At 48.0% G+C, this 24010-nt stretch overlaps 1 protein-coding gene across 1 annotated transcript in view; it reads right to left on the bottom strand.

Moving 5' to 3' along the window:
* The window catches only part of robo3 (roundabout, axon guidance receptor, homolog 3 (Drosophila)), a 332776-nt gene that overhangs the window by 34504 nt on the left and 274262 nt on the right, over positions 1-24010 (bottom strand). The window contains exons 17-22 of the mRNA XM_070892823.1: positions 16349-16520; positions 8331-8525; positions 5462-5485; positions 3120-3162; positions 2871-3019; positions 660-938 (exon numbers count right to left, since the gene is read on the bottom strand). Of these exons, the coding sequence (XP_070748924.1) occupies positions 660-938; positions 2871-3019; positions 3120-3162; positions 5462-5485; positions 8331-8525; positions 16349-16520 (862 nt within the window). The remainder of the gene's footprint in view (positions 1-659; positions 939-2870; positions 3020-3119; positions 3163-5461; positions 5486-8330; positions 8526-16348; positions 16521-24010) is intronic.

Below are 24010 nucleotides of genomic sequence, written 5' to 3' on the forward strand. Positions count from 1 at the left end.
AAGTATTTTTGAAGTGTAATCACTTTTGTAATGTGGGTAAAGCAGTAGCCAATTTGCACACAGCAAGCTCCCACAAGCAATGTGATAATGACCAGATAATCTGTTTTTGTGATGTTGGTTGAAGGATAAATATTGGCCAGGACACTGGGGATAATTCCCCTGCTCTTCTTCGAAATAGATCTTTTACATCCACCATTGAGAGCAGACAGGGCTTCGGTTTAATGTCTCATCCGAAAGATGGCACCTCCAACAGTGCAGCACTCCCTCACTACTGCACTGTAGTGTCAGTCTAGATTTTTTTGTGCTCAACTCCCTAGAGTGGGTCTTGAACACACAAGCTTCTGACTCATAGGCGAATGTGCTACCCACTGAGCCATAGCTGGCACTGTGAAAGAGAAATGATTTGAGGGAAGATAAATAGTAAAACATCCTGAACAGCTTCAGCACATGCCAGGCCTTATTTTCTTGTCCATTAACATGAACTGGCAGCAAATCATGGGCAGACCAAGGCAGCAGCAGAAAACCCCAGGATCTCTAACCCAAAACATTAACGCCTTTTCTCTCTCAGATGTTGACGGACCTGCTGTCTAGCTCCAAAGAGATTTTATTATGGTTAACAATCGGTTTGATAAAATGATGCCAGCTTTCAAACATCTTACCAGCTTCTGGCCTGCCGCGCTCGGGCTGTGAGTACTGAGTGTTGGAGGGTCCAGGCTGGGCAGCCCAGTGCCCGTTGACTGGGTCCACCGTGTACTGGTTCTGGACTCCAATCGGCACCACGGGCGTGCTGGCGTATAGTGTGGTCTGCTGAGGTGGGAAGGCCCCGTTGAACGTATGCATCTCGTCGCTGGCAGAATCAATGGTGCTGTAGATGGGCCCGTCCGATACCATCGTTCCAAACTTCTCCGTCTGAGCAATGTAGTTGGAAATGCCGGCATCTGCATCGAGGCATAAAAGGATATAAAACATTTCAAACGCAATGATGTTTGTCAATAAAGCACAAAGGGAGCGCGGATTAATAGAGCGGAAAGTGCTCATCAATAATTCACTCAGCTGTTCCTGATGTGAATGACCTAAAACTGTTTGAGACTATTAGTGGGACCCACCAGATTAGTAGAGATCGATATGCCAGGTCAACTGACGGTGCAGCATTTCATGCAGGGCTGATGTCTTCAGGCGGGGCCTCGTGAGTTATTTGTGGAAAACCCAATGGGAACGTGACAAAGAGGGAGGGTACGTGAGAAGATTAAGGCCAAGCGTCGTAGAGTGGCGATGCAGGCTAATGCTCACCATTCCCCACATCGCGGCCTCGGTTTTAACCCTGCCCCACCCATCCCAGCTCCACCACCCTGACGGGCAGGAAAGGGTCATCAAGGGGTTAATATCTTGAAATGGGAAACCCTGCCTCCCACCCGTTAGGCAGGTAACAAATCTGGCCGTGTGTCGGACGGCAGTCCAGGAAGTTTTATTTAAATGAGGCCTTGCTGTAAAACTCGAACATGAAACATGCTCTACACCTACCATGTCAAACCCTTTCATAATCTTAAAGCCCTCAGTCACCTCTCAGTCTTCTCTTTTCTGGAGAAAAGGGCCCCAGCCTGTTCCGTCTTTCCTGGTAGATATAACCTTACTTCTGGTATCTTCCTTGTAAATCATGTTTGCATGTTCTCCAGTGTCTCTATATAAGATGGAGACCAGAACTGTGCCCAGTGCTCTAAGTGTGGCCCAACTAAGATTCTATATAAGTGTAAAACAGTGCAATCGGGAGCCTGATTTAAATTGAACAGTTGCCAGCCGGGTTTCCCAAGGCTTGAGAAACATGGCACCGAAAATAAGGCGGGAGAAACATAGAGACATGATTGCACGAAGCAGTGCTCCCAGCGGGGAGCCGTGCCCGTGGGGAGCGCAGGTCGGTAAAGCAAAAAGCTGTCAGCTTGGGTGCAGCCAGCGGTCCCTGTGAAATCGGCTTCTCCCACTCTCTGTGCGGGATCAGTAGCACGACAACAAAACCAGTGCCTGTGGGATATCATATTCTAAAGCAGCACAAGTGCACAAACACGCCGGATGGCGAGAGATGACTCGCCTGTCAGCGTGGGCACTCTGACTTGGGTAATGACATTTCATTTGCTTTGCTACGACCAACGAAAGAAGAAGAAGGGACCACTCTGTACAAACCTGGCATCTCACTCACTGTAATGTAAGCACCGATGAATGTGCTCTCGGGTTGGTAGAGCTACATTGTCCGCATGCCAGACACGAGACTCCCAAAGCAAGCGCTCTGCTTGGAACTCCTTCCCGGCAATTGAGCCAAAGCTGGGCAGAGGACATGTTACAGGGACACCCTCAAAGCTTCCCTGATAAAGTGCAACATCCACACTGACACCTGGGAGTCCCTGGCCAAAGACCACCCTAAGTGGAGGAAGTGCATCTGAGAGGGCGCTGAGCACCTCGAGTCTCATCGCAAGAGCATGCAGAAATCAAGCACAAGCAGCAGAAAGAACATGCGGCAAATCTGTCCCACCCGCCCTTTCCCTCAACGACTATCTGTTCCACCTGTGACAGAGTCTGTGGCTCTCGTATTGGATTGTTCAGCCACCTAAGGACTCATGTTAGAAATGGAAGCAAGTCTTCCTCGATTCCGAGGGACTGCCTATGATGATATGATGATGTTCACAAGACTCAATAAAACCCCAGCCAGTTGAGTTCAGGGGATCCACGATGAGGCAGGTGGTTGTGAGCCTGGTGGATGAACTGGTAATGTGTAGTGTGATTGTTAAACCTTTTGCTAATAAACCAACTAGTTCTTAATAGCAATGTGCTGCTATGAATTCTTAAACAAATAACCCATGAAGCAACTCCATTACGCTCACCGTTGTAGAACCGCTCCGTGGCATCGTGCTTTGCCATGCAGGAGCTGGCAGTGGTTTCCTTTCCGTTGCTGTTCCGCATCAGGTTGGAGGCTGGCCACGAGTCCGCCAGCCAAGGGTAGTTGGTGACGTTTGCGTTCAGGATTCCTGGCCTGGGAGGAGACATTAGGAGGTGACTACCACAGCTCAGTGTGACTACTTGAAAATTACAGTACGTGGAATTTTTTTAAAATTCAGCGGATTGTAACTTGCCTGCTGCTGGTGATGCCTGAGCCCTCCGCGTGTGGAAAAGCCACTGCATGAAAGCAAATACCAGTTAAACCATAATGAACACATATGACAAGAGAGGAGGAAAAGTGACCATCGAGTATATCAAGCTCGCCCCATTCGAGTGCAGAATGCAACCTTATACACTGACCTCCCGACCCCTAGTGGCGCTGTTTTCTGGGAGAGGCAAAAAGAGGGAGAAAGAAAAACCAATGGCCAATTCAGGAAAAACTCTGGGAATTTTCTGTCCGACTCCCTAGAGTAATCAAAGTGTTGTGTATGCAACACTATGTAACCAGCATTCTACCGCCACCAGAGGGCACATCTGTTGGAGTTCCAAGGGATCCCAGCATCCCTTGGGAGCACTGTATATAAGCAGGCCTCCCATGCTGTACCAGTTAGAATAAAGAGACTAAGGTCACACTTACTCACGTCTATAGTACTCAGTCACATTGCTTTATTCGAGACATAACACAAAGAAAGTCAGGGAGGCCGTTGTTGCACCAAAACTTAAACTAATTCATATTAATAAGGAGTGGTAGCACACTCGCTTCTGGTCAGAAAGTTATGGGTTCAAGTCCCACTCTAGAGACTTGAGCACAAAATCTAGGTTGACACTATGTGCAGTATTGAGGGAATGCAGCACTGTCGGAGGTGCCGACTTTCAGATGAGACTTTAAAGCGAGACCCAGCCTGTCCTCTCAGGTGGACATAAAAGATTCCAGTAAACTATTTGAATAAGCACAGAAGAGTTCGCCCGGTGTCCCGGCCAATATTTATCCCTCAACCAATAATAATAAGACAGATTTTGTGGTCATTATCACAGCGCTGTTTGCGGGATCTTGCTGTGCGCAAATTGGCTGCTGTATTCCCTAAATTACAACAGTGGCTACACTCCAAAAGCACATCATTGGCTGTGAACTGCTTTGGGACATCCTGAGGTTGTGAAAGGTGCTATATAAATGCGTCTATATTTCATATTTCATGGAACGTCCATAAAACATTACAATGGTAAAGAGATTCTTGTTCGCCCCTTCTGCCTTCTTGAGTCTCATGGCGCCAGGCACTATCATCAGCTACAGTTGCCGGGTGTCCTGCTCGCGGGCGAAGGTTGCAACAGACCCAGTTCAGCTCTTGGGCAAACCGGACATTTCCAAATTGGAAAGAGAAGTCAAAGGGTCATTCCGAGCACGTGTCAGATATTTGGGAGCACGCCACGCAATGCTCACCAACTATGTTGGTTGGAAAATTGGGCTCAGTGCCCTCCCAATCTTCCGGTATGTGCTCTTGCTGGGTGTGGCTCCGCACCGGGAGCACAAGGGTTGAGCACTAATCTCGGGAAACGTTTTGTATTTGTTTCTGCACTTATTCTGATAGATGTTCCTCTTCATTATCGCCGGGGTTGCCCAATTCTCAGGAGCAGCAAAAAGGAACGGGCTGGAGACCTGTGACGTTGGGTCCGAGCTCCCATAACACTGGCCCCTGCAGCAGGACAAGCTAGGGATTAGAATGACCTCTCACCTCGGCTTTCTCTCTGTGCAACTGTGGGGCACCTCAAAAAGCTGGCAGCTTGGGTTTTGTGTTGACGCACTACATGGACCACTGTTTCCATATTGTAGCATCATTTGCGTTTCATTTCTATTGTGTATTCAGTAGTTATAACTGACTAGAAAAATGTGCTTTGAGGGCCGAATTGTCAGGGCTTGTGAGTTGGATGTAGCCCATATTTCGGACTCCCCTGTCTTTTAGAAGAATTATCTTACATAATGAAAATCACTACATTGCCATCCTTTTGGTGTCTAGACCCAGCCTGATTGATCTACATTAATTTATTTCTCTCTTTTTTTTGCTTACAGTGGTTCTTTGAAAAGAAAATCAATTTTATTGACCAGTTCTATCCTCAGCATTGACAGGCGGCCATTTTGTCATCAGGTTTCCAAACAACTCTGCTCTCCCAGCATGCACTTAAAGCAGCATCACAAGGGTTCACCGTACACTGAATAAAATTGATCGGACTGAGGGCTACCATTCCAGAGAAATCATTTAATTTGAAAAGACAGACAGGAATTAGTTCGTAGTTCTTTTAATAGGAGTGCACTGAACCTCAATAGTGGAGGTAATTTTCTTGTCCTTGTGAAAAAAAAACTCATCTGGATGCTGTGTAAAAGCTGGGTTGCAGAATGCACTTATTACTCCAGGGAGTAGCTATGAGCTTTGGAACTTTATAGCTTAATCCTTCACAATTGTAGAAGTTGTAACTTTGTATATTAGATGACAAGGCAATGGTTCAAAATATTGGGAGAATATAAAATGGCTGCATAACATACCTGCTGGAGTGTACGCAAATGAAGCTGCAAAGAAAAGAAAGATAGAGGATGGTCAGCAGATGGAATCGACACTGCAGAGGGTCTCCGTGTAACCCAGGCCATACCGCTAATTGGCCATATTGACAAGGGGGCATCATAGTCGTCCTCAAAAATGACCTCTGACCTCTATAGTGACAGGATAAGGTCCGAATCGTTACAAAACTATTGTGCCGTAGATTGAGGGAAGACATGCGAATGTCAATTTGAAAAAAAATTTATTTATGTTGTTTGAGCAAAGGTAGGACTAAAGGAGAGAGGAAATTGGAACAACAAAATTGCTGACATCCAATTTTTTTTTTAAACTTAAGAAAGAAATCAGATCTCTAGCTGTGCAGCACACTGTACTGCAGACGACTTGTGCATGGGTCACTACCGGAGATTCCCCACACATTGAGTGCTGTAGGAGGCCTCATACAGAGGGAGACATTAACAATTTTTTTTTAAACCCTAGGAAGGGGCGGCTGAATGTTAACAGGCACATGGCACCGTCATGTGACTTCACGACCCGAGTTACTCGGTGACCTTGAGTAAATCACTGCAGTGCTTCACTATCTCGGAGCAAAGATCAGCTGAACAGCCCACACAGTCAGTGTCTTAAGGACAGGGCCATCTACCTGCAAGGTGATGAGTTTAGTTAGTGCTGTAATGGAGTTGAAAGAACAGATATTGTGCAAGTGTTACTGGTGTTAGATGAATGCTGCTCCAGGGGAGGGGACGTGGGAAGTCCAGGGGAGGGGGCCTGGCGAGTCTGGGGAAGGGGGCCTGGGGAGTCTGGGGGAGGGGGCCTGGGGAGCCTGGGGGAGGGGGCCTGGGGAGGGGGCCTGGGGAGTCTGGGGGAGGGAGCCTGGGGAGTCCGGGGGAGGGAGCCTGGGGAGTCTGAGGGAGGGGTCCTGGGGGAGGGGGCCTGGGGAGTCTGGGGGAGGGAGCCTGGGGAGTCCGAGGGAGGGGGCCTGGGGAGTCCGGGGGAAGGGGCCTGGGGAATCTTGGGGGTTGCCTGGGGAGTCTGACGGCGGAATGGGGGTGGTGATGGTTCCGGGTTCGGCAGCATTGGCTGCGGGTCAGGGGTCAGGGGTTCTGGGTCAGGGGTTGGCGGCCGGGAAAAACCGGCGTTGAAGACCTGCAACAAAGCTAAGTTAAAGTTTTTATTTTTTAATTCTGTTTCAGCGATTTAGTAGGTAAGGGTTTTGTGAATGTTTTGTGAATTTTTATTTTTTGTTTATTGGTATTTTTTGGGGTGTTTTCCCCCTCCCTAGGCCCAACCAGCAGTGGTAGATTTTCTGAGCTAAGATCCTTTACTCTGCTGCCTTGATACAAACCTTTATTATCAGGGTTACACCTCCTCCTTTTCCATTATGCCTATCTCTTCTAAAACTTAAGTATCCTGGAATATTTAGTTGCCATTGGTACTTTGCACCCACGTCTCCGTAATGGTTATTAGATCAAACCTATTAATTTCTATCTGCATTATTAATTCATCTATTTTGTTACGAATGCTTCGTGCATTCAGATATAGTGCCTTTAGCTCTGTATTTGTCGATTTTTCCCTGTTGTCACCTTAGTCACTGATGCCCTATGCCATTTGTTACTCTCTCTGTCCCTTCCTGACCCACTCTGCTTATTTGTATCCAAAACTCTGCTCTGCTCTAAAGCATTGACATTTCTCTTGCTGCTTTTAAATTTACTCATTCCTGAATCCTCCCATCACCCATCCTTCATGAGTTTAAAGCCCTGTCTACTGCCCTAGTTATTGAATTCGCCAGGTCACTGGTTCCAGCCCAGTTCAAGTAGAGCCTGTCCCAACAGAACAGCTCCCTCTTTCCCCAGTACTGGTGCCAGTGCCCCATGAAGCAAAACCCTTGCCTCCCACACCACTCTTTGAGCCATGCATTTAACATTCTATATTCTGCTTATCCCTGTACCAATTGGCGCATGGCTCAGGTAACAATCCAGAGATTATTACCTTTTGAGGTTCTGCTTTTTAATTTAGACCCCAACTTCTCAAACTTTCTCAGCAGAACCTCATTCCTAGTTCTCCCTTTGTCGTTGGTTCCTACGTGAACCACGACAACTGGATCCTCCCTTTCTCACTCCAAGTTCTTCTCCAGTCACGTGGAGATGTCTTTATTCCTGGCACCGGACAGGCCTCACAACCTTCGGAACCCTTGGTTGCAGCTGCAGAGAACAGGATCTATCCCTCTGACTCTACTGAGAAATCTGAGGAAATCACAAGACCAAACGACGCACTGTACGAAGGGCCTGCTGGTGCTGAAAGTGGCCAAGGAACCCCAATATAAAAGGGAGCCGGGTGGATGTACTCACTTGTTCCCTGTGGTAGAGACGGGTTGGTGGGAATAGTGCATCTGCCCCCTTGCCGAGATGTAGTTGGGGTGTGGAGAAGATATTAAATCTCCCCCTGTGCTCACTGACCTACGTTGGACCTGGTCCAGCAATGCCTCGATTTTAAATCCCTCTATGACCTCGCCTCTCCCTATTTCTGCGACTTCCTCCAGCCCTACAACTCTCCGAGATATCTGCGCTCCTCCAATTCTGGCCTCTTGCACATCCCGGATTTTCATCACTCCACCATTGGCGGCCATGCCTTCAGCTACCTAGGCCTTAAGCTCTGGGATTCCCTCCTTAAACAACTCCCCCTCTCTCTCCTCTAAGACACTGCTTAAAGCGTACCTCCTTGACTATCTGTCTTAATATCGCCTTATGTGGCTTGGTGTTAAATTTTGTTTGATAACGCTCCTGTGAAGTGCCTTGGGACATGTTACTGTGTTAAAGACACTATTTAAATGCAGGTTGTTGTGGTGGTTACCCTCCTGACCTGTGAAATGACTGAGTTCCTTCCGTTTCTTCCTTCGGCAGTAGAGCCACACGCTAAAGCCCATCAGAATGACCCAGCATGCCCCTCCGATGCCAGCGATGAATGCCGGCTGCTTCACCACGTCCGTTATCTGCTCTGCCAGGCTGACGTTTTCATTGTTCTCCACGGGAACTGGTTCCTGGTCTGAAGTTGGATCTGGGAAGAGTTGAGCAGATTAGAAGAAGCTTCAAAAGGAACAAAAATAAAAACAATTCTAAAAAGAAATCAGGGTGAAATTCGGCTTGGGCGGTGACGTGAAATGAGCGACAATGAATCGTCCCCCCGAGTCACCCACCCCCCCCTCCCCGCCCAAGTCACCCCTCCCCGCCTGAGTCACTCACCCCCTGCCCGAGCCACACCCTACCTCCCCCGCACCCCGAGTCACACCCCTGAGTCCCATCCTCTGAGTCAACCCCCCCCACCAACTCCCATCCCCCGTCTCACAACACCCCCCCACCCCCGCCCAAGTCACATTGCTCCGAGTCCCATCCCACGAGTCACACCCCCACCCCATCCCCGATTCAACCTCTCCCCCCCCGCCGAGACACCACTCCCCCCCCCCGCCCCCCGAGTCCCATCCGACAAGTCCCACCCCCCGAGTCACCCCTCCGCGAGTCACACTCCCCCCCCCCCCCCCGCCTCGAGTCCCACTCCCCCGAGTCACATCCCGCCTGATTCACTTTCCGTCATGGAGCTGAGCATTTGAATCAATTTAAATCTCCCACCGACACCCTGAACAATACAGGGCTTAAAGGGTTAAATTATGAGGCTGTATTGCATAAACTTGACTTGTACTCCCTTGAGTTGAGGGATGATCAAATCAAGGTCTTTATGATTCAATAGGGTAGATTCAGTGAAGCTAATTCCACTGGAGGGGGAATCCAAAATAAAGTGACACAATCCTAATATTCGAGCCAGGCCATTCAGGAGTGGAATCAGGAAGCATTTTTTCACACAAAGGGTATTTTGTAACTCTCTCCCCCAAAGGCTGTTGTTGCAGAGTCAAGGGAAATGTTAAAAATTGAGATAGATGGATTTTTGTTGGCTAAGGCTATCAAGGGGTAGGGAGCAAAGGTGGTTAAATGAAGATGAGGTACAGATCAGTCATGATCTGATTGAATGGCGGAACAGACTTGAGCGGTTGAATGGTCTATTCCAGTTCCTATATTCTGAAATGATGGTATGATGTAGTCCTATCATCTATGTGTAATTATAATATTTGTGTAGAAGTATTATATACCCAAGTGGCAAGACTGATTGGAGAGGTAATAGAGCGACTCCCCAAGAAGCTTCCAACATCGTCCACTGTGCTGGTGTAACTTGAGCAAAAAACCTAGGCCCTGGTCTCTGGCTGTAGCACAGTCAATATTCCAGCTCCCAGGCTTCCTTGAACCAGCAGTGCCAAGTATAGAACTCTGCAGCAAGGGAGAACTGAGCCACGCCAGGAGCAGCTAAAGGGCTCAATTTTCCTCCGTGATTTGCGGCGTTTTTTTTTGAGCAGGCTGCTTTTTTTAACCTAAGTTTAAAATAACAGTTTCCCCGATCAATTTGCACCGGCATAACTCAGTTAGTTTTGATTTTTTTTAGGTACTTTTTTTTTCAGCCAAAGGGGGCGGAACCTGCCAATCGTGCCAATTCTGGCCATTTAGGCAAGTTTGGCCAGCTGAGAATTACTCCAGTTCTTCTTAGGCCAGCATATGCGGCCTCTGCAGTAAAACCTTCTGGAGAGTTAAGGAAATCAGCGCAGGTAAGAAAATTGGCGCAGGTAAGTGCAACCCGGAAAGCAGCAAGAGAGGTAAGAGAGAGGAGGAGAGAGTGGGGGGAAGCCTTTCGGTGTAGTTAGGTGCAGGGACTGGGAGGGAGGAGGTCACTCGGCCTGGGATAGGGGCGGGGGAGCGGACCAGGAGGCCACTCGGGCCAGAGGAGTGGACCGGGAGGCCCCAAAAAAATGGGCCTAACTCTTCAAGTACGCCAAAAACACCTTTGGGGAAAATTGAGCCCATGGTTCCTCTCAGTAACACGTTCGATTAGGGAATGATTCAATGGACTGTACTGCACCTTTAGGGTAAGATTAACTGACCACTTTTTTCAGACTGATTTTTTACAAGCAGCTTCTTTCAAGTTGAGGTGAGGAATTTGTCAGAGAAGATATGGACGTCAGTTAGAGTTCCACAGACTGTGAGTTCAAATCCCACTTGGGCAAACTATGATTACTTTGGTAAGAAGAATAGAAAAACAGAATATTTTTTAAATGGTGAAAAACTATTAAATGTTGGTGTTCAGCGAGATATAGGTGTCCTTGTACAGGAAATGCAAAATTAGCATGCAGGCACAGCAAGCAATTACGAAGGCAAATGGCATGTTGGCTTTTAGTGCAAGGGAGTTGGAGTACAAGAGTAAGAAAGTCTTGCTACAATTGTACAGGGCTTTGGTGAGACCACACCTGGAGTAGTGTGCACAGTTTTGGTCTCCTTATTTGAGAAAGGACACATCTAGTGCACCGAAGGTTCACTAGATTGATTCCTGGGACGAGAGGGTTGTCCTATGAGGAAACATTGAGTGGGCCTATACTCTCTGGAGTTCAGAAGAATGGGAGGTGATCTCATTGAAACATTTAAGATTCTGAGGGGGATTGACAGGGTGGATGCTGAGAGGTTGCTTCCCCTGGGTGGAGAGGCTAGAACTAGGGGGCACAATCCCAGGATAATGGGTCGGCCATTTAAGACTGAGATGAGGAGGAATTTCTTCACTCAGAGGCTTGTGAATCTTTGGAATTCTCTGCCCAAAGAACTGTGGATGCTCAGTCCTTGAGTGTATTCAAGAGATATGGGGCTCGGGTGGGAAAGTGCAGTTGAGATCGAAGATCAGCCATGATCTTATTGAATGGCAGAGTGGGCTTGAGGCGCCTTATGGCCTTCTCCTGCTCCTAATTCTATGGTCTTAGGTTAATCCACATTCCTTTCAATATTGGAAAAACCTGATTCATGTTCCGGCTGTAATATTTTTTACATTGAGAATCAATGTAGTTTTCTTTGCCTTCCGTGGGAGCTCGCCGCTCTAAAGGTACATTTACATTAGCTGAGTGCCTTTTCTTTATTTGTCCCCAGGGAGTGGGTGGCACAGGAAAGGTTGCATTTAATGCCCACCGCTCATTGCTGCGTGAAGGCCAGCAGACATGTAGTGCTCCTGCAGTTGCTGTCGCTCTGTAAGAACGAGTGGTGGCCCGACGGAATCAGAGAGCCGCAGTTCCGCGGGTCCCGTCAGACCCCGGCACTTGCCAGTGCGACTGTGGTAACAGATTTCCTCTGGCCACGGGAATGGTAAGACTCTAGCTTCCAGTGAAGAGTGACTGGAGCAGCAGTGCCCGATAAACAGACGGGCAGCACACGGAGGCTTTGAATCACTCATTCCGCTCTGCATCAAGAAGCATGGCCTCTGCATTGGGAGTTCATTTGAAAGCCGATAATAATGCGCAACATAATTATCTGTGGTCAACGTTTAGAAAATAAATATGCCGCACACAGGGGGCTCTGCATATATTACTCGAGGACACCTTTCTGTGAGGTATGAAGCCATCTTTTTCATTGTATTTTCACCCCTTGCCTAAGCTCATCCTCCCCCATGTCATAGAAACATAGAAATATAGAAAATAGGTGCAGGAGTAGGCCATTCGGCCCTTCGAGCCTGCACCACCATTCAATGAGTTCATGGCTGAACATGCAACTTTAGTACCCCATTCCTGCTTTCTCGCCATACCCCTTCATCACCCTAGTAGTAAGGACTACATCTAACTTCTTTTTGAATATATTTATTGAATTGGCCTCAACAACTTTCTGTGGTAGAGAATTCCACAGGTTCACCACTCTCTGGGTGAAGAAGTTTCTCCTCATCTCGGTCCTAAATGGCTTACCCCTTATCCTTAGACTGTGACCCCTGGTTCTGGATTTCCCCAACATTGGGAACATTCTTCCTGCATCTAACCTGTCTGAACCCGTCAGAATTTTAAACGTTTCTATGAGATCCCCTCTCATTCTTCTGAACTCCAGTGAATACAAGCCCAGTTGATCCAGTCTTTCTTGATATGTCAGTCCCGCCATCCTGGGAATCAGTCTGGTGAACCTTCGCTGCACTCCCTCAATAGCAAGAATGTCCTTCCTCAAGTTAGGAGACCAAAACTGTACACAATAATCCAGGTGTGGCCTCACCAAGACCCTGTACAACTGTAATAACACCTCCCTGCCTCTGTACTCAAATCCCCTTGCTATGAAGGCCAACATGCCATTTGCCAATTGTGGCTGGGAGGTGTGTTCCGCTGCTGCTCCGAACTGCTGCTGGAAGGTGTGTAAAAATAGCTCAAGTGAAGAACCTCCTGCCATTCCTCAAGTGTAGAAGATTGAGAGGTGATCTAATTGAGGTGCTTAAGATGATTGAAGGCTTCAATAAGGTAACTAGAGAGAAACTATTTCCTCTGGTGGGAGAGTTCAAAACAAGGGGGCATAACAACAACAACTTTTATCGATATAGCGTCTTTACCGTAGTAAAACATCCCAAGGCGCTTCACAGCAGTGTTATAAGTTAAAGCAGATAAATTTGCCACTGAGCTACATAAGAAGAAATTACAGCAGGTGACCAAAAGCTTGGTCAAAGAGGCAGGTTTTAAGGGGCGTCTTAAAGGAGGAAAGAGAGGTAGAGAGCCGGAGAGGTTTATGAAGGGAGTTCCAGAGCTTAGCGAATTTTTATAACTTTAAAAATTAGAGCTGGGCCATGTCAGGACGCACTTTTTCACACAAAGGGTAGTGGAAATCTGCAACGCTCTCCCCAAAAGGTAGGACATTTCAAAACCGAGGTTAATGGATTTTTGTTAGGCAAGGATATTAAGGATTATGGAAACAAGGCGGATAGATACTGATCAGCCATGATCTAATTGAATGGCAAAACAGGCTCAAGGGGCCTACTCCTGTTCCTGTGTTCCCCATCCCAGTGAGGATGCATTTGACCTTCGCTCACTGCTTCCTACAGCTACGCTGCTGCAGGCAGGGGGTGACATGGTGAACTGCCGACATCGAGCCATGCACCATGGTGAAATGATATGAAATGATTGCTTAATATGTCTTCGATAAATAATTCTCTGCAAAGGGTTGCTTCAAGCTGGGCCGTGCAAGGGCCTCCTGCTGAATACTAATTCACACTGCATTGTGTTTTTAAGCTAATTTACCAACCACTAAAAATACATTTCATTGTTTGGCGGTGTTTGATGTTGCTACGGCATCACTGGTCTGCAAATAGCCGTGTGTCTCTACAGAACTCATCGTTTATGGCTCATTTAAAATACGACCAATTGTTTGAAAGGTGGCAGCCCTGAGGCTTAGAACAATGAAAAGAAAGTCGCAGCCTGTCTTTGAGAATCATGGGGCTGGATTTTCGGTCTTCTGCCGCCCCTGTTAGCGCCCCAGAGGGGCAGCAACGGCGGTGGTAAGCACTTCTGAGCAGGCGGCCAGCTTCCAGCGCCCTGCCGGGACATTTGTTGCTGGTTTTGAGGGGTGCGGGGCATTGCCGCCCGGAAGAGGCGAGCCAGTATGCAATGCCCCTGGTTGTGACACCGGCTCAATGTTTGGCTCCCCCTCCCGCCCGATCCATAGCGCGCCATGCTGGTACCGTCTGTGAGGGAAGTAATGTCGACCTCGGGCAAGCGTGACGGTTTTTATTTATTTTTTTTGCGATTTATGTTGTGGTGGTGGGAGTTATTTATTGGGAATGTTTTTGTGTTTTTTTTCAGGTTTTTCCCCCCCACCCCAGCCGTCCCATTGTGTGCTCCGAGGCCGGCTGTTTAACTTGGGATTTTCAGTTACTCAGCCATCCTAGCGCCCTAAGAGAGGTGTGTAATGCCTCCCTTAGCGCTCCGCCCCACACTCGGGGCCCAGCTGCCCAATTTTGCTGACTGAGGCGCAAACTGTTCCTGGGCACAAACACGCTGCCATTACCGCCCCGAAATGAGCAGCACCAAAAACTCAGCCCCATATGAAACCTTATAGCACAGAAAGAGGCCATTCGGCCCATTGAGTCTGTGCCAGCACTTTGAACGAGCGACCAATTAGTCCCACTTTTCTGCTCTTTCCTCATAGCCCTGCAAATTATTCTTGTTTAAGAATATATACAACCCCCTTTTCAAAGTTACCACTGAATCTCCTCCCATCACTCTTTCAACGAGTGAATTCCAGATCCTAAGAATTTGTTGCGAAAAATAAATTCTCATCCCTTCCCCATGATTCTTTTGTCAATTAGCTTAAATTTGTGCTTTGGTTTTTGACTCTCCTACCGGTTTTTGACTCTCCTACTGGTTTTTGCCTATCTATTCTATCAATACCTCTCATTATTTTCATTCATAGGCAGTCCCACGAAACGAGGATGACTTGCTTTCATGCCAAAAAGGGATGAGTTCACAGGTGTTTCAATGAAGGACATAATATTCCAGATCCCGAACTACATGTTGAAGAGTGGAAGATGCCTGTGCGTGGATTTTTTTAACGTGTGGTGGCCGTTGCACCCCAGCCACCTCACGGGCTTGACAGAGCTAGGTCTTCGTCCAGTGGCAAGAATTAACCAAGACGACTGGAGACCAGCTCTGCTGCACGGACCTAGTGCACACACATATCGCAGTGTGGGCTGGCCCGTGCTGCCCCTGGGCCCACACATCTTCTAGGCCCCGAACTCTCGCCTCTCCTGGGCCCCGATCACATCCCTCTACAAACTCTTGCCACTCCTTCGCCTCGACCTCGCCTCTCCTGCTGTACCTGCCCACACTGCAGTGAGCCGTCGCCCTGTTCTGGACTGTACAACTCACTATCTGGGAGGCAGCAGGCACTTCCCGACAAGGAATAACAGGAATTATTAGCAATCCAGCATTGCCAGCAGGGAGCAGCACATCATGGAATGCCCCGTAACCTCCTCACATGTCAAGTCGCCAGATGAATCAGTTCAAACCAAAGCATTCAAGAAGCAATTGGAACAATTCATGATTCAGTAGGGAATGGGGGATTAGGGCTAGCGGTAGGAAAGAAGATGACAAATGGCTCAATCGGGGCCTGGAGTAGGACCTTGGAGGATGGAATGAGATGAATGAGCTTTGTATCAACACTATATAATCCCTTATATTGCATTGTCTTGATGTGCTCCATTAGTGCTGGCGAACTGAGGTTTTTGTCTGCTCGATGATACATACCATCAGATCTACCAAGTGTGGCTCACAGTGAGTCAGATGACCTGCTATTTTATATGCCCAGGAGTGTTATCCCATGAAATGCACAGTGTATTATTCTGCTGCAGAGGCGGAGCTTTGCATAACTTGGTCTGTCCCTTAAAGACCGCACCCCAGTCCAGAGACTTGAGTACACAATCCAGGCTGACCCTCCAGTGCAGTACTGAGGGAGAGCTGCATTATTGGAACTGCTGCCTTTTGGCTGGGGCACCATAACTAGGCCCCATCTGTCCTCACAGGTGGACGCAAATGATCTCATTGCACTCTATGTAAAAGAGCAGGGTAATTCTCCCCGGGGTCTCGACCAACATGTATCCCTCAACCAACACAAAAAAACAGATTAACTGGTCATTATCAGAGTGTTGTTTGCGGGACCTTGCTATGCACGAATTGGCTGCCTACATTACAACAGTGACTACACTTCAAAAAGTATTTCATTAGCTGTAAAGTGCTTTGGGACGTCCTATGGTCATGAAAGGGGCTATTCAGTTGCTGCAAATAACACATCCCAAGGTCATCTAGAGTGTAATTGCTACCCCATGGTGCTACACACTGTGAGTAAAATAAATGCACTGTTTTATAGCAATTGGAGTGTGATCGGAAAGTGTTACAGAAAGTATGTGCGACAAGAAGTGTATACTTGATGCAAAGCTTTTAACTGTTTTGTCGACATAATAGCCATCCATCCATTTCTGCAGTTACCTTTCAAGTCTCCCTCACTTACTTATAAGGACAGTTGCTGGTTGACTTCGTACCCCAACTCCAGCACTCGTAGCTGCTGCCACTTCCACACGGTACAGCACACCAGCTATCAGTCCCCGGACCACCGTTGAATGGACGGTTCCATCAATGGACTTGTTGACATGGAAACGGGTGTCATTCCCCAAGCACCAAATCTACCAGAACAAACACATTGAATCCAGAACAGCATCATTCATACCGACAAAACACAAAGGAAGTCTGAAACAAATAAAAGCAGTTCAGCAACATACAAATCTGTTTTTACATCAGTGGAATCTTTTCTTTTAAATTTGGTTTGTTTTGGAAATGGCATATCTAGAAAATCTCAATTACTTTTCACTCAGCATCCAGCCACATGGGCTGCAATGTAGCCGTGGATAGTGAACGGAGACAAGGCTTTGTGATAATGCCCTATTTTAAATCATAAGAACAACAATTTAATTATAAAGTTATTAACGTGGGATTAAGTGATTAGGCAGTGAGCGACTGTGTGACTGCCGTCTGTACTAACCAAGGGATTACCAGAGCCTCCAGTACAATGTAATCAATAGATTATTAATTTGTAATGAACAAGAGAACATTGTGAAATGAACAATATTATTATGAGTCAATATTAGTGCCGTACATTCACATGTCTATTACTTTATAATTACAGGGTTATTTATGGAAACAAAAGTAATGCAATGCCAGATATTTTTCCCCAACTGTTTTAATATCTGAAGATTAGGGTTTATTAGGAAGTCCAGACTTAAATTATCTTAATCTGCAGAAACCAAGGGATGACAGCATTGGGATTGGCTCTGATGGCTGATTTGACTGGACACTTGATGCTGAACATTTGTTATTCCAGCAGGTTTAACGTGATGATTCTTGTTAAGAATATAAGAACAATTAAAGGATGAGGAGGCCATTTTGACCATTGGAGCTCATCCTTCTAATACCCAAACTCATCCAGCCAGCATCCAACTGTGTTCTGAACTATGATGGTTTATGTAAAGTCCTTACTCTACAGTAAGAAACCACACGAGGCACATTCTGGAGACAAGGTCACTCTGTGACCTTACCTCTTTATTCACAGGACTCCAAAGATGATGACCCTGCGTGGGACCTCCCTTTTTATACCTGTGTGATCAGAGAAGGAGTGTCTGCCACAAGATCACCCCTTGTGGTCAAGGTGTGCATCTAGGTTGAGTGTATACAGTAATAAAGTGGTGTTACATTGTGGTGACGTACATGACATCACCTCCTCCCAAGGGATCATAGGTTTAGTCTTTCAGGTGCTCTACGCTCCCTCGTGGAGCGCCGCAGTTGGGGCTCTGGTTGTTGGACACTGACGTGAGTGTCTGTCACCTGTGGTGATTCCGGCCTGTCCGGGCTGACCACAGGGACTGTGCATTCTTCTGATTGCTCTTGTTGCTCATTCACTGGCAGCGTTGTGAGCTCCATCGCATGGTATTTTTCAGGTTCCTCCGTGTCGATGCTGAACCTTTTTTTTTTTACTTGGTCCAGATGTTTACGGCATATCTGACCATTGTTGAGTTTTACCACGATGACCCTATTCCCCTCTTTGTCAATTACAGTGCCCTCAAGCCATTTGGGCCCCATGGCGTGATTTGAGGACGAATACAGGATAATTTATTTCTATACAGCTCCTCCTCGAATTACGGTCATGGTACTCATTTTGTGACTTGCGCTTGCCCTCAACTATATCAGTCAGGACTGGGTGAATGAGGGACAACCGAGTTTTGAGTGTCCGTTTCATTAGTAGCTCTGCGGGCGGGACCCCTGTGAGCGAGTGCGGTCGGCATCTATAGGCCAGCAGGAGACGCGATAGGAGACGTGTAGGGCGCAGGAGACGTGTAGGGAGGGTCCTTGAATCCTGAGCATACCTTGCTTAAAGATTTGGATCGCACGTTGCACCTAGCCATTGGAGGCCGGCTTGAACGGCGCAGTCGTGACGTGGTTGATGCCATTGCCCGACATAAACTCTCGGAATTCGTAGCTTGTGAAACATGGGCCATTATCACTAACCAGGATGTCCGGCAAGCCATGGGTTGCAAAGATCGCACGTAGGCTTTCCACGGTGGTGGATGACGTGCAGGATTTCAGAATGATGCACTCGATCCATTTCGAGTACGCATCTACCACAATAAGGAATATCTTACCCATGAACGGGTCCGCGTAGTCAACATGAATGTGTGACCATGGCCTGGTGGGCGAGGGCCACGGGTTGAGCGGGGCCTCCCTGGGGCATTACCCAGCTGGGCACACATCGTGCACCTGCGAACACAGTGTTCGTCTGAATCAATTCCAGGCCACCATACGTGTGACCGGGCAATGGCCTTCATCAGCACAATGCCTGGGTGCTCGCTGTGGAGTTCCCTGATGAATGCCTCCCTGCCCTTCTGGGGCATAACTACCCGGCTGCCCCATAGTAGGCAGTCGGCTTGGATGGAGAGTTCATCCATCCGTCTGTGGAACGGTCTGACCTCCTCAGGGCATGCTCCGTGTGCAGGCGCCCAATCCCTACTCAGGACACATTTCTTAATCAGGGATAGGAGGGGATCTCTGGTTGTCCAGATTTTGATCTGGCGGGCTGTGATGGGGGAGCCAGCCATGACCATCTCGGCACTTTGTTCGCTGCCCCCTCAGTGGTGGCCAATGGAAGCCTGCTGAGTGCGTCAGTGCAATTTTCAGTGCCGGGCCGGTGCCGGATGGAGTAGTCATAAGCAGCCAGCGTGAGAGTCCATCGCTGTATGCGAGCTGATGCATAGAAACATAGAAACATAGTAGGCCATTCGGCCCTTCTAGCCTGCACCGCCATTCAATGAGTTCATGGCTGAACATGCAACTTCAGTACCCCATTCCTGCTTTCTCGCCATACCCCTTGATCCCCCTAGTAGTAAGGACTTCATCTAACTCCTTTTTGAATATATTTAGTGAATTGGCCTCAACAACTTTCTGTGGTAGAGAATTCCACAGGTTCACCACTCTCTGGGTGAAGAAATTCCTCCGCATCTCGGTCCTAAATGGCTTACCCCTTATCCTTAGACTGTGTCCCGTGGTTCTGGACTTCCCCAACATTGGGAACATTCTTCCTGCATCTAACCTGTCTAACCCCGTCAGAATTTTAAACGTTTCTATGAGGTCCCCTCTCATTCTTCTGAACTCCAGTGAATACAAGCCCAGTTGATCCAGTCTTTCTTGATAGGTCAGTCCCGCCATCCCAGGAATCAGTCTGGTGAACCTTCGCTGCACTCCCTCAATAGCAAGAATGTCCTTCCTCAGGTTAGTAGACCAAAACTGTACACAATACTCGAGGTGTGGCCTCACCAAGGCCCTGTACAACTGTAGCAACACCTCACTGCCCCTGTACTCAAATCCCCTCGCTATGAAGGCCAACATGCCATTTGCTTTCTTAACCGCCTGCTGTACCTGCATGCCAACCTTCAATGACTGATGTACCATGACACCCAGGTCTCTTTGCACCTCCCCTTTTCCTAATCTGTCACCATTCAGATAATAGTCTGTCACTCTGTTTTTACCACCAAAGTGGATAACCTCACATTTATCCACATTATACTTCATCTGCCATGCATTTGCCCACTCACCTAACCTATCCAAGTCGCTCTGCAGCCTCATAGCATCCTCCTCGCAGCTCACATTGCCACCCAACTTAGTGTCATCTGCAAATTTGGAGATACTACATTTAATCCCCTCGTCTAAATCATTAATGTACAATGTAAACAGCTGGGGCCCCAGCACAGAACCTTGCGCTACCCCACTAGTCACTGCCTGCCATTCTGAAAAGTACCCATTTACTCCTACTCTTTGCTTTCTGTCTGACAACCAGTTCTCAATCCATGTCAGCACACTACCCCCAATCCCATGTGCTTTAACTTTGCACATTAATCTCTTGTGTGGGACCTTGTCGAAAGCCTTCTGAAAGTCCAAATATACCACATCAACTGGTTCTCCCTTGTCCACTCTACTGGAAACATCCTCAAAAAATTCCAGAAGATTTGTCAAGCATGATTTCCCTTTCACAAATCCATGCTGACTTGGACCTATCATATCACCTCTTTCCAAATGCACTGCTATGACATCCTTAATAATTGATTCCATCATTTTACCCACTACCGATGTCAGGCTGACCGGTCTATAATTCCCTGTTTTCTCTCTCCCTCCTTTTTTAAAAAGTGGGGTTACATTGGCTACCCTCCACTCCATAGGAACTGATCCAGAGTCAATGGAATGTTGGAAAATGACTGTCAATGCATCCACTATTTCCAAGGCCATCTCCTTAAGTACTCTGGGATGCAGTCCATCAGGCCCTGGGGATTTATCGGCCTTCAATCCCATCAATTTCCCCAATACAATTTCCCGATTAATAAGGATTTCCCTCAGTTCCTCCTCCTTACTAGACCCTCCGACCCCTTGCTGTCTGACAACAGGGATGTTAATGGCTTGTGGTCCGTCTCTAATTCAAACTTCCTACCAAAGAGGTACTGATGCATTTTTTTTGCACATGCAAGCACTTCCTTCTCGACCATCCCATATCCCCGTTCTGCTTGAGAGCGCGACCTGGAGGCAAAAGCCACAGGTTGTAGTTGACCCTCAGCATTGCCTGCTGCAACACGCACCCAACCCCATAGGACGATGCATCACATGTCAGAACCAATTTTTTACAGAGGTCGTACAGGGTCAACAACTTGTTTGAACAAAGTAAGTTCGCGCCCGATCAAAAAGCCCATTCCTGACAGTCCCCCCAAAACCAATCGCAACCCTTACGCAGGAGCACGTGTAGCGGCTCCAACAATGTGCTCAAGTTCGGCAGAAAGTTCCCAAAATAGTTCAACAGTCCCAGGAATGAACGCAACTCCGATGTGTTGCAGGGCTTGGGTGCTCGTCAAATCGCCTCTGTTGGATTTGGTGGGCCGAATCCAATCTGCAGCAATCCTCCTGCCCAGAAACTCAACCTCAGGAGCCAAGAACATACATTTAGACTTCTTGCGTTGCAGGCCTACCCGGTCCAGTCGGCGTAGCACCTCCTCCAGGTTGTGGAGGTGTTCCTCGGTGTCTCGACCCATGATGAGGATGTCGTCCTGGAATACGATCATTCCAGGAATGGATTTAAGCAGGCTTTCCATGTTTCGTTGAAAAATCGCGGCCGCTGATCGAATGCCAAACGGGCACCTGCTATAAACAAACAGTCCCTTGTGTGTGGTGATGATGGTCAGTAGTTTAGATTCGTCGGCCAGTTCCTGGGTCATATAGGCTGAAGTGAAGTCCAACTTGGTGAACAGCTTGCCGCCTGCCAGTGTGGCGAAGAGTCCTCCGCTCTCGGGAGCGGGTATTGATCTTGTAGGGACACCCGATTGATGGTGGCCTTGAGGTAGCCACAGATCCTGACAGAGCCATCTGCTTTTAGGACGGGAACGATGGGGCTCGCCCAGTCGCTGAATTCAACAGGCGGGATGATGCCCTTTCTCAACAGCCGGTCCAATTCGCTCTCGATCTTTTCCCGCATCACATACGGCACCGCTCTGGCTTTGTGATGCACTGGCCTGGCGTCCTGGGTGATGTGTATCACTACTTTAGTGCCTTTGAAAGTCCCGACGCCAGGTTGGAATAGTGAATCGAATTGTTGTAGGACTTGTGAGCACGAACTTTGCTCCACAGATGACATTGCATGAACATCCCTCCATTTCCAGTTCATCTCGGCTAACCAGTTCCTCCCCAACAGTGCGGGACCATAGCCTGGGACAATCCAGAGCGGCAGCCGATTCACTAACCCATTGTGTGTGACAGCCAACATTGCACTGCCTAGCACCGGAATGATTTCTTTAGTGTAAGTCCGTAATTGTGTCTCAATATGTGCTAATTTGGGTCATAGAAACATAGAAAATAGGTGGAGTAGGCCATTCGGCCCTTCTAGCCTGCACCGCCATTCAATGAGTTCATGGCTGAACATGCAACTTCAGTACCCCATTCCTGCTTTCTCACCATACCCCTTGAACCCCTAGTAGTAAGGACTTCATCTAACTCCTTTTTGAATAGATTTAGTGAACTGGCCTCAACAACTTTCTGTGGTAGAGAATTCCACAGGTTCACCACTCTCTGGATGAAGAAATTCATCCTCATCTCGGTCCTAAATGGCTTACCCCTTATTCTTGGACTGTGTCCCCTGGTTCTGGACTTCCCCAACATTGGGAACATTCTTCCTGCATCTAACCTGTCTAACCCCGTCAGAATTTTAAAAGTTTCTATGAGGTCCCCTCTCATTCTTCTGAGCTCCAGTGAATACAAGCCCAGTTGATCCAGTCTTTCTTGATAGGTCAGTCCCGCCATCCCGGGAATCAGTCTGGTGAACCTTCGCTGCACTCCCTCAATAGCAAGAATGTCCTTCCTCAGGTTAGGCGACCAAAACTGTACACAATACTCCAGGTGTGGCCTCACCAAGGCCCTGTACAACTCTAGCAACACCTCCCTGCCCCTGTACTCAAATCCCCTCGCTATGAAGGCCAACATGCCATTTGCTTTCTTAACCGCCTGCTGTACCTGCATGCCAACCATGTCTACTGGCTTTAAGTGGCCATAGCTTCTCAAATTGCTGAACGCCCATGAGTGACTGGCTGTCCTCAGTGTCCAGCTCCATGCGTACAGGGATACCGTTTAATAAAACCCTCATCATCATTGATGACGTTTTGGTGTATGAACTGTGAATATTCGCCACATGGACCCGCTGAACCTCAGCATCCACCGATTTGCCCCAAAAGTCATCCTGCCTCAAAGAACCCTCTTCTGGTCCATCTGTCTCATATATTAGTCTGCTTGCAGACTTCCTGAACATTCGAGCTAAGTGGTCACTGAGATTGCAGTTCCTACAGACAAACTGTTGAAATCTGCAAGATCGAGCTGAGTGTTTTTCCCCACACCTCCAGCATGAGTTAAAGTTTCCATTGTTGGGAATAAAGAACTATGGGCAGACATTCCACGCTGACTATCCCTTTGCCTGCTCTTAAGTACCCTGTTAGTGGGTGTCAATGGCCCCATCCCGGGCCGCATTGACCATTGTGATGGCGTGAGTGTCCGTTCAGCCTGCCATGGTCTCTGTTGAAGTCCTACTCTGGGGTCTATTGCTGCCTGGGGAGTGTCGGACTGCCCCTGCCTGCCTGTGGGGTTCTGAGTCACATTGATGATGTTGACTCCCTGATCCATCGCCGCGTTAGAGGCAGAATTGCGCGCGTATATTATTTTCGTTTCTTCCTCCCCGCCATGAAAATTTGAGCTATCAACGCCGCTGCTTCCAAGGTCAAATCCTTGGTCTCAATTAATTTGCGGAAAATTCCCGCATGACCGATGCCCTCGATAAAGAAGTCCCTTAGCATCTCCCCCCTGCAGGCGTCTGTGAACTTAGAGGCTGGCCAAACACCGGAGGTCTGCTACGAAGTCCGATATGCTCTGTCCTTCACAACATCGGTGGGTGTGGAATCTGTGTCAGGCCATATGTATGCTGCTCGCCAGTTTGAGGTGCTCCCCGATCAATTTGCTAAGTTCTTCAAAGGTTTTGTCCGCCGGCTTTTCGGGCGCTAGTAAGTCCTTCATGAGCGCGCAAGTCTTTGGTCCACAGCTGGTCAAAAGA

This window comes from Pristiophorus japonicus, chromosome 11, assembly GCF_044704955.1.
Source record: "Pristiophorus japonicus isolate sPriJap1 chromosome 11, sPriJap1.hap1, whole genome shotgun sequence".
NCBI classification, from domain to species: domain Eukaryota; kingdom Metazoa; phylum Chordata; class Chondrichthyes; family Pristiophoridae; genus Pristiophorus; species Pristiophorus japonicus.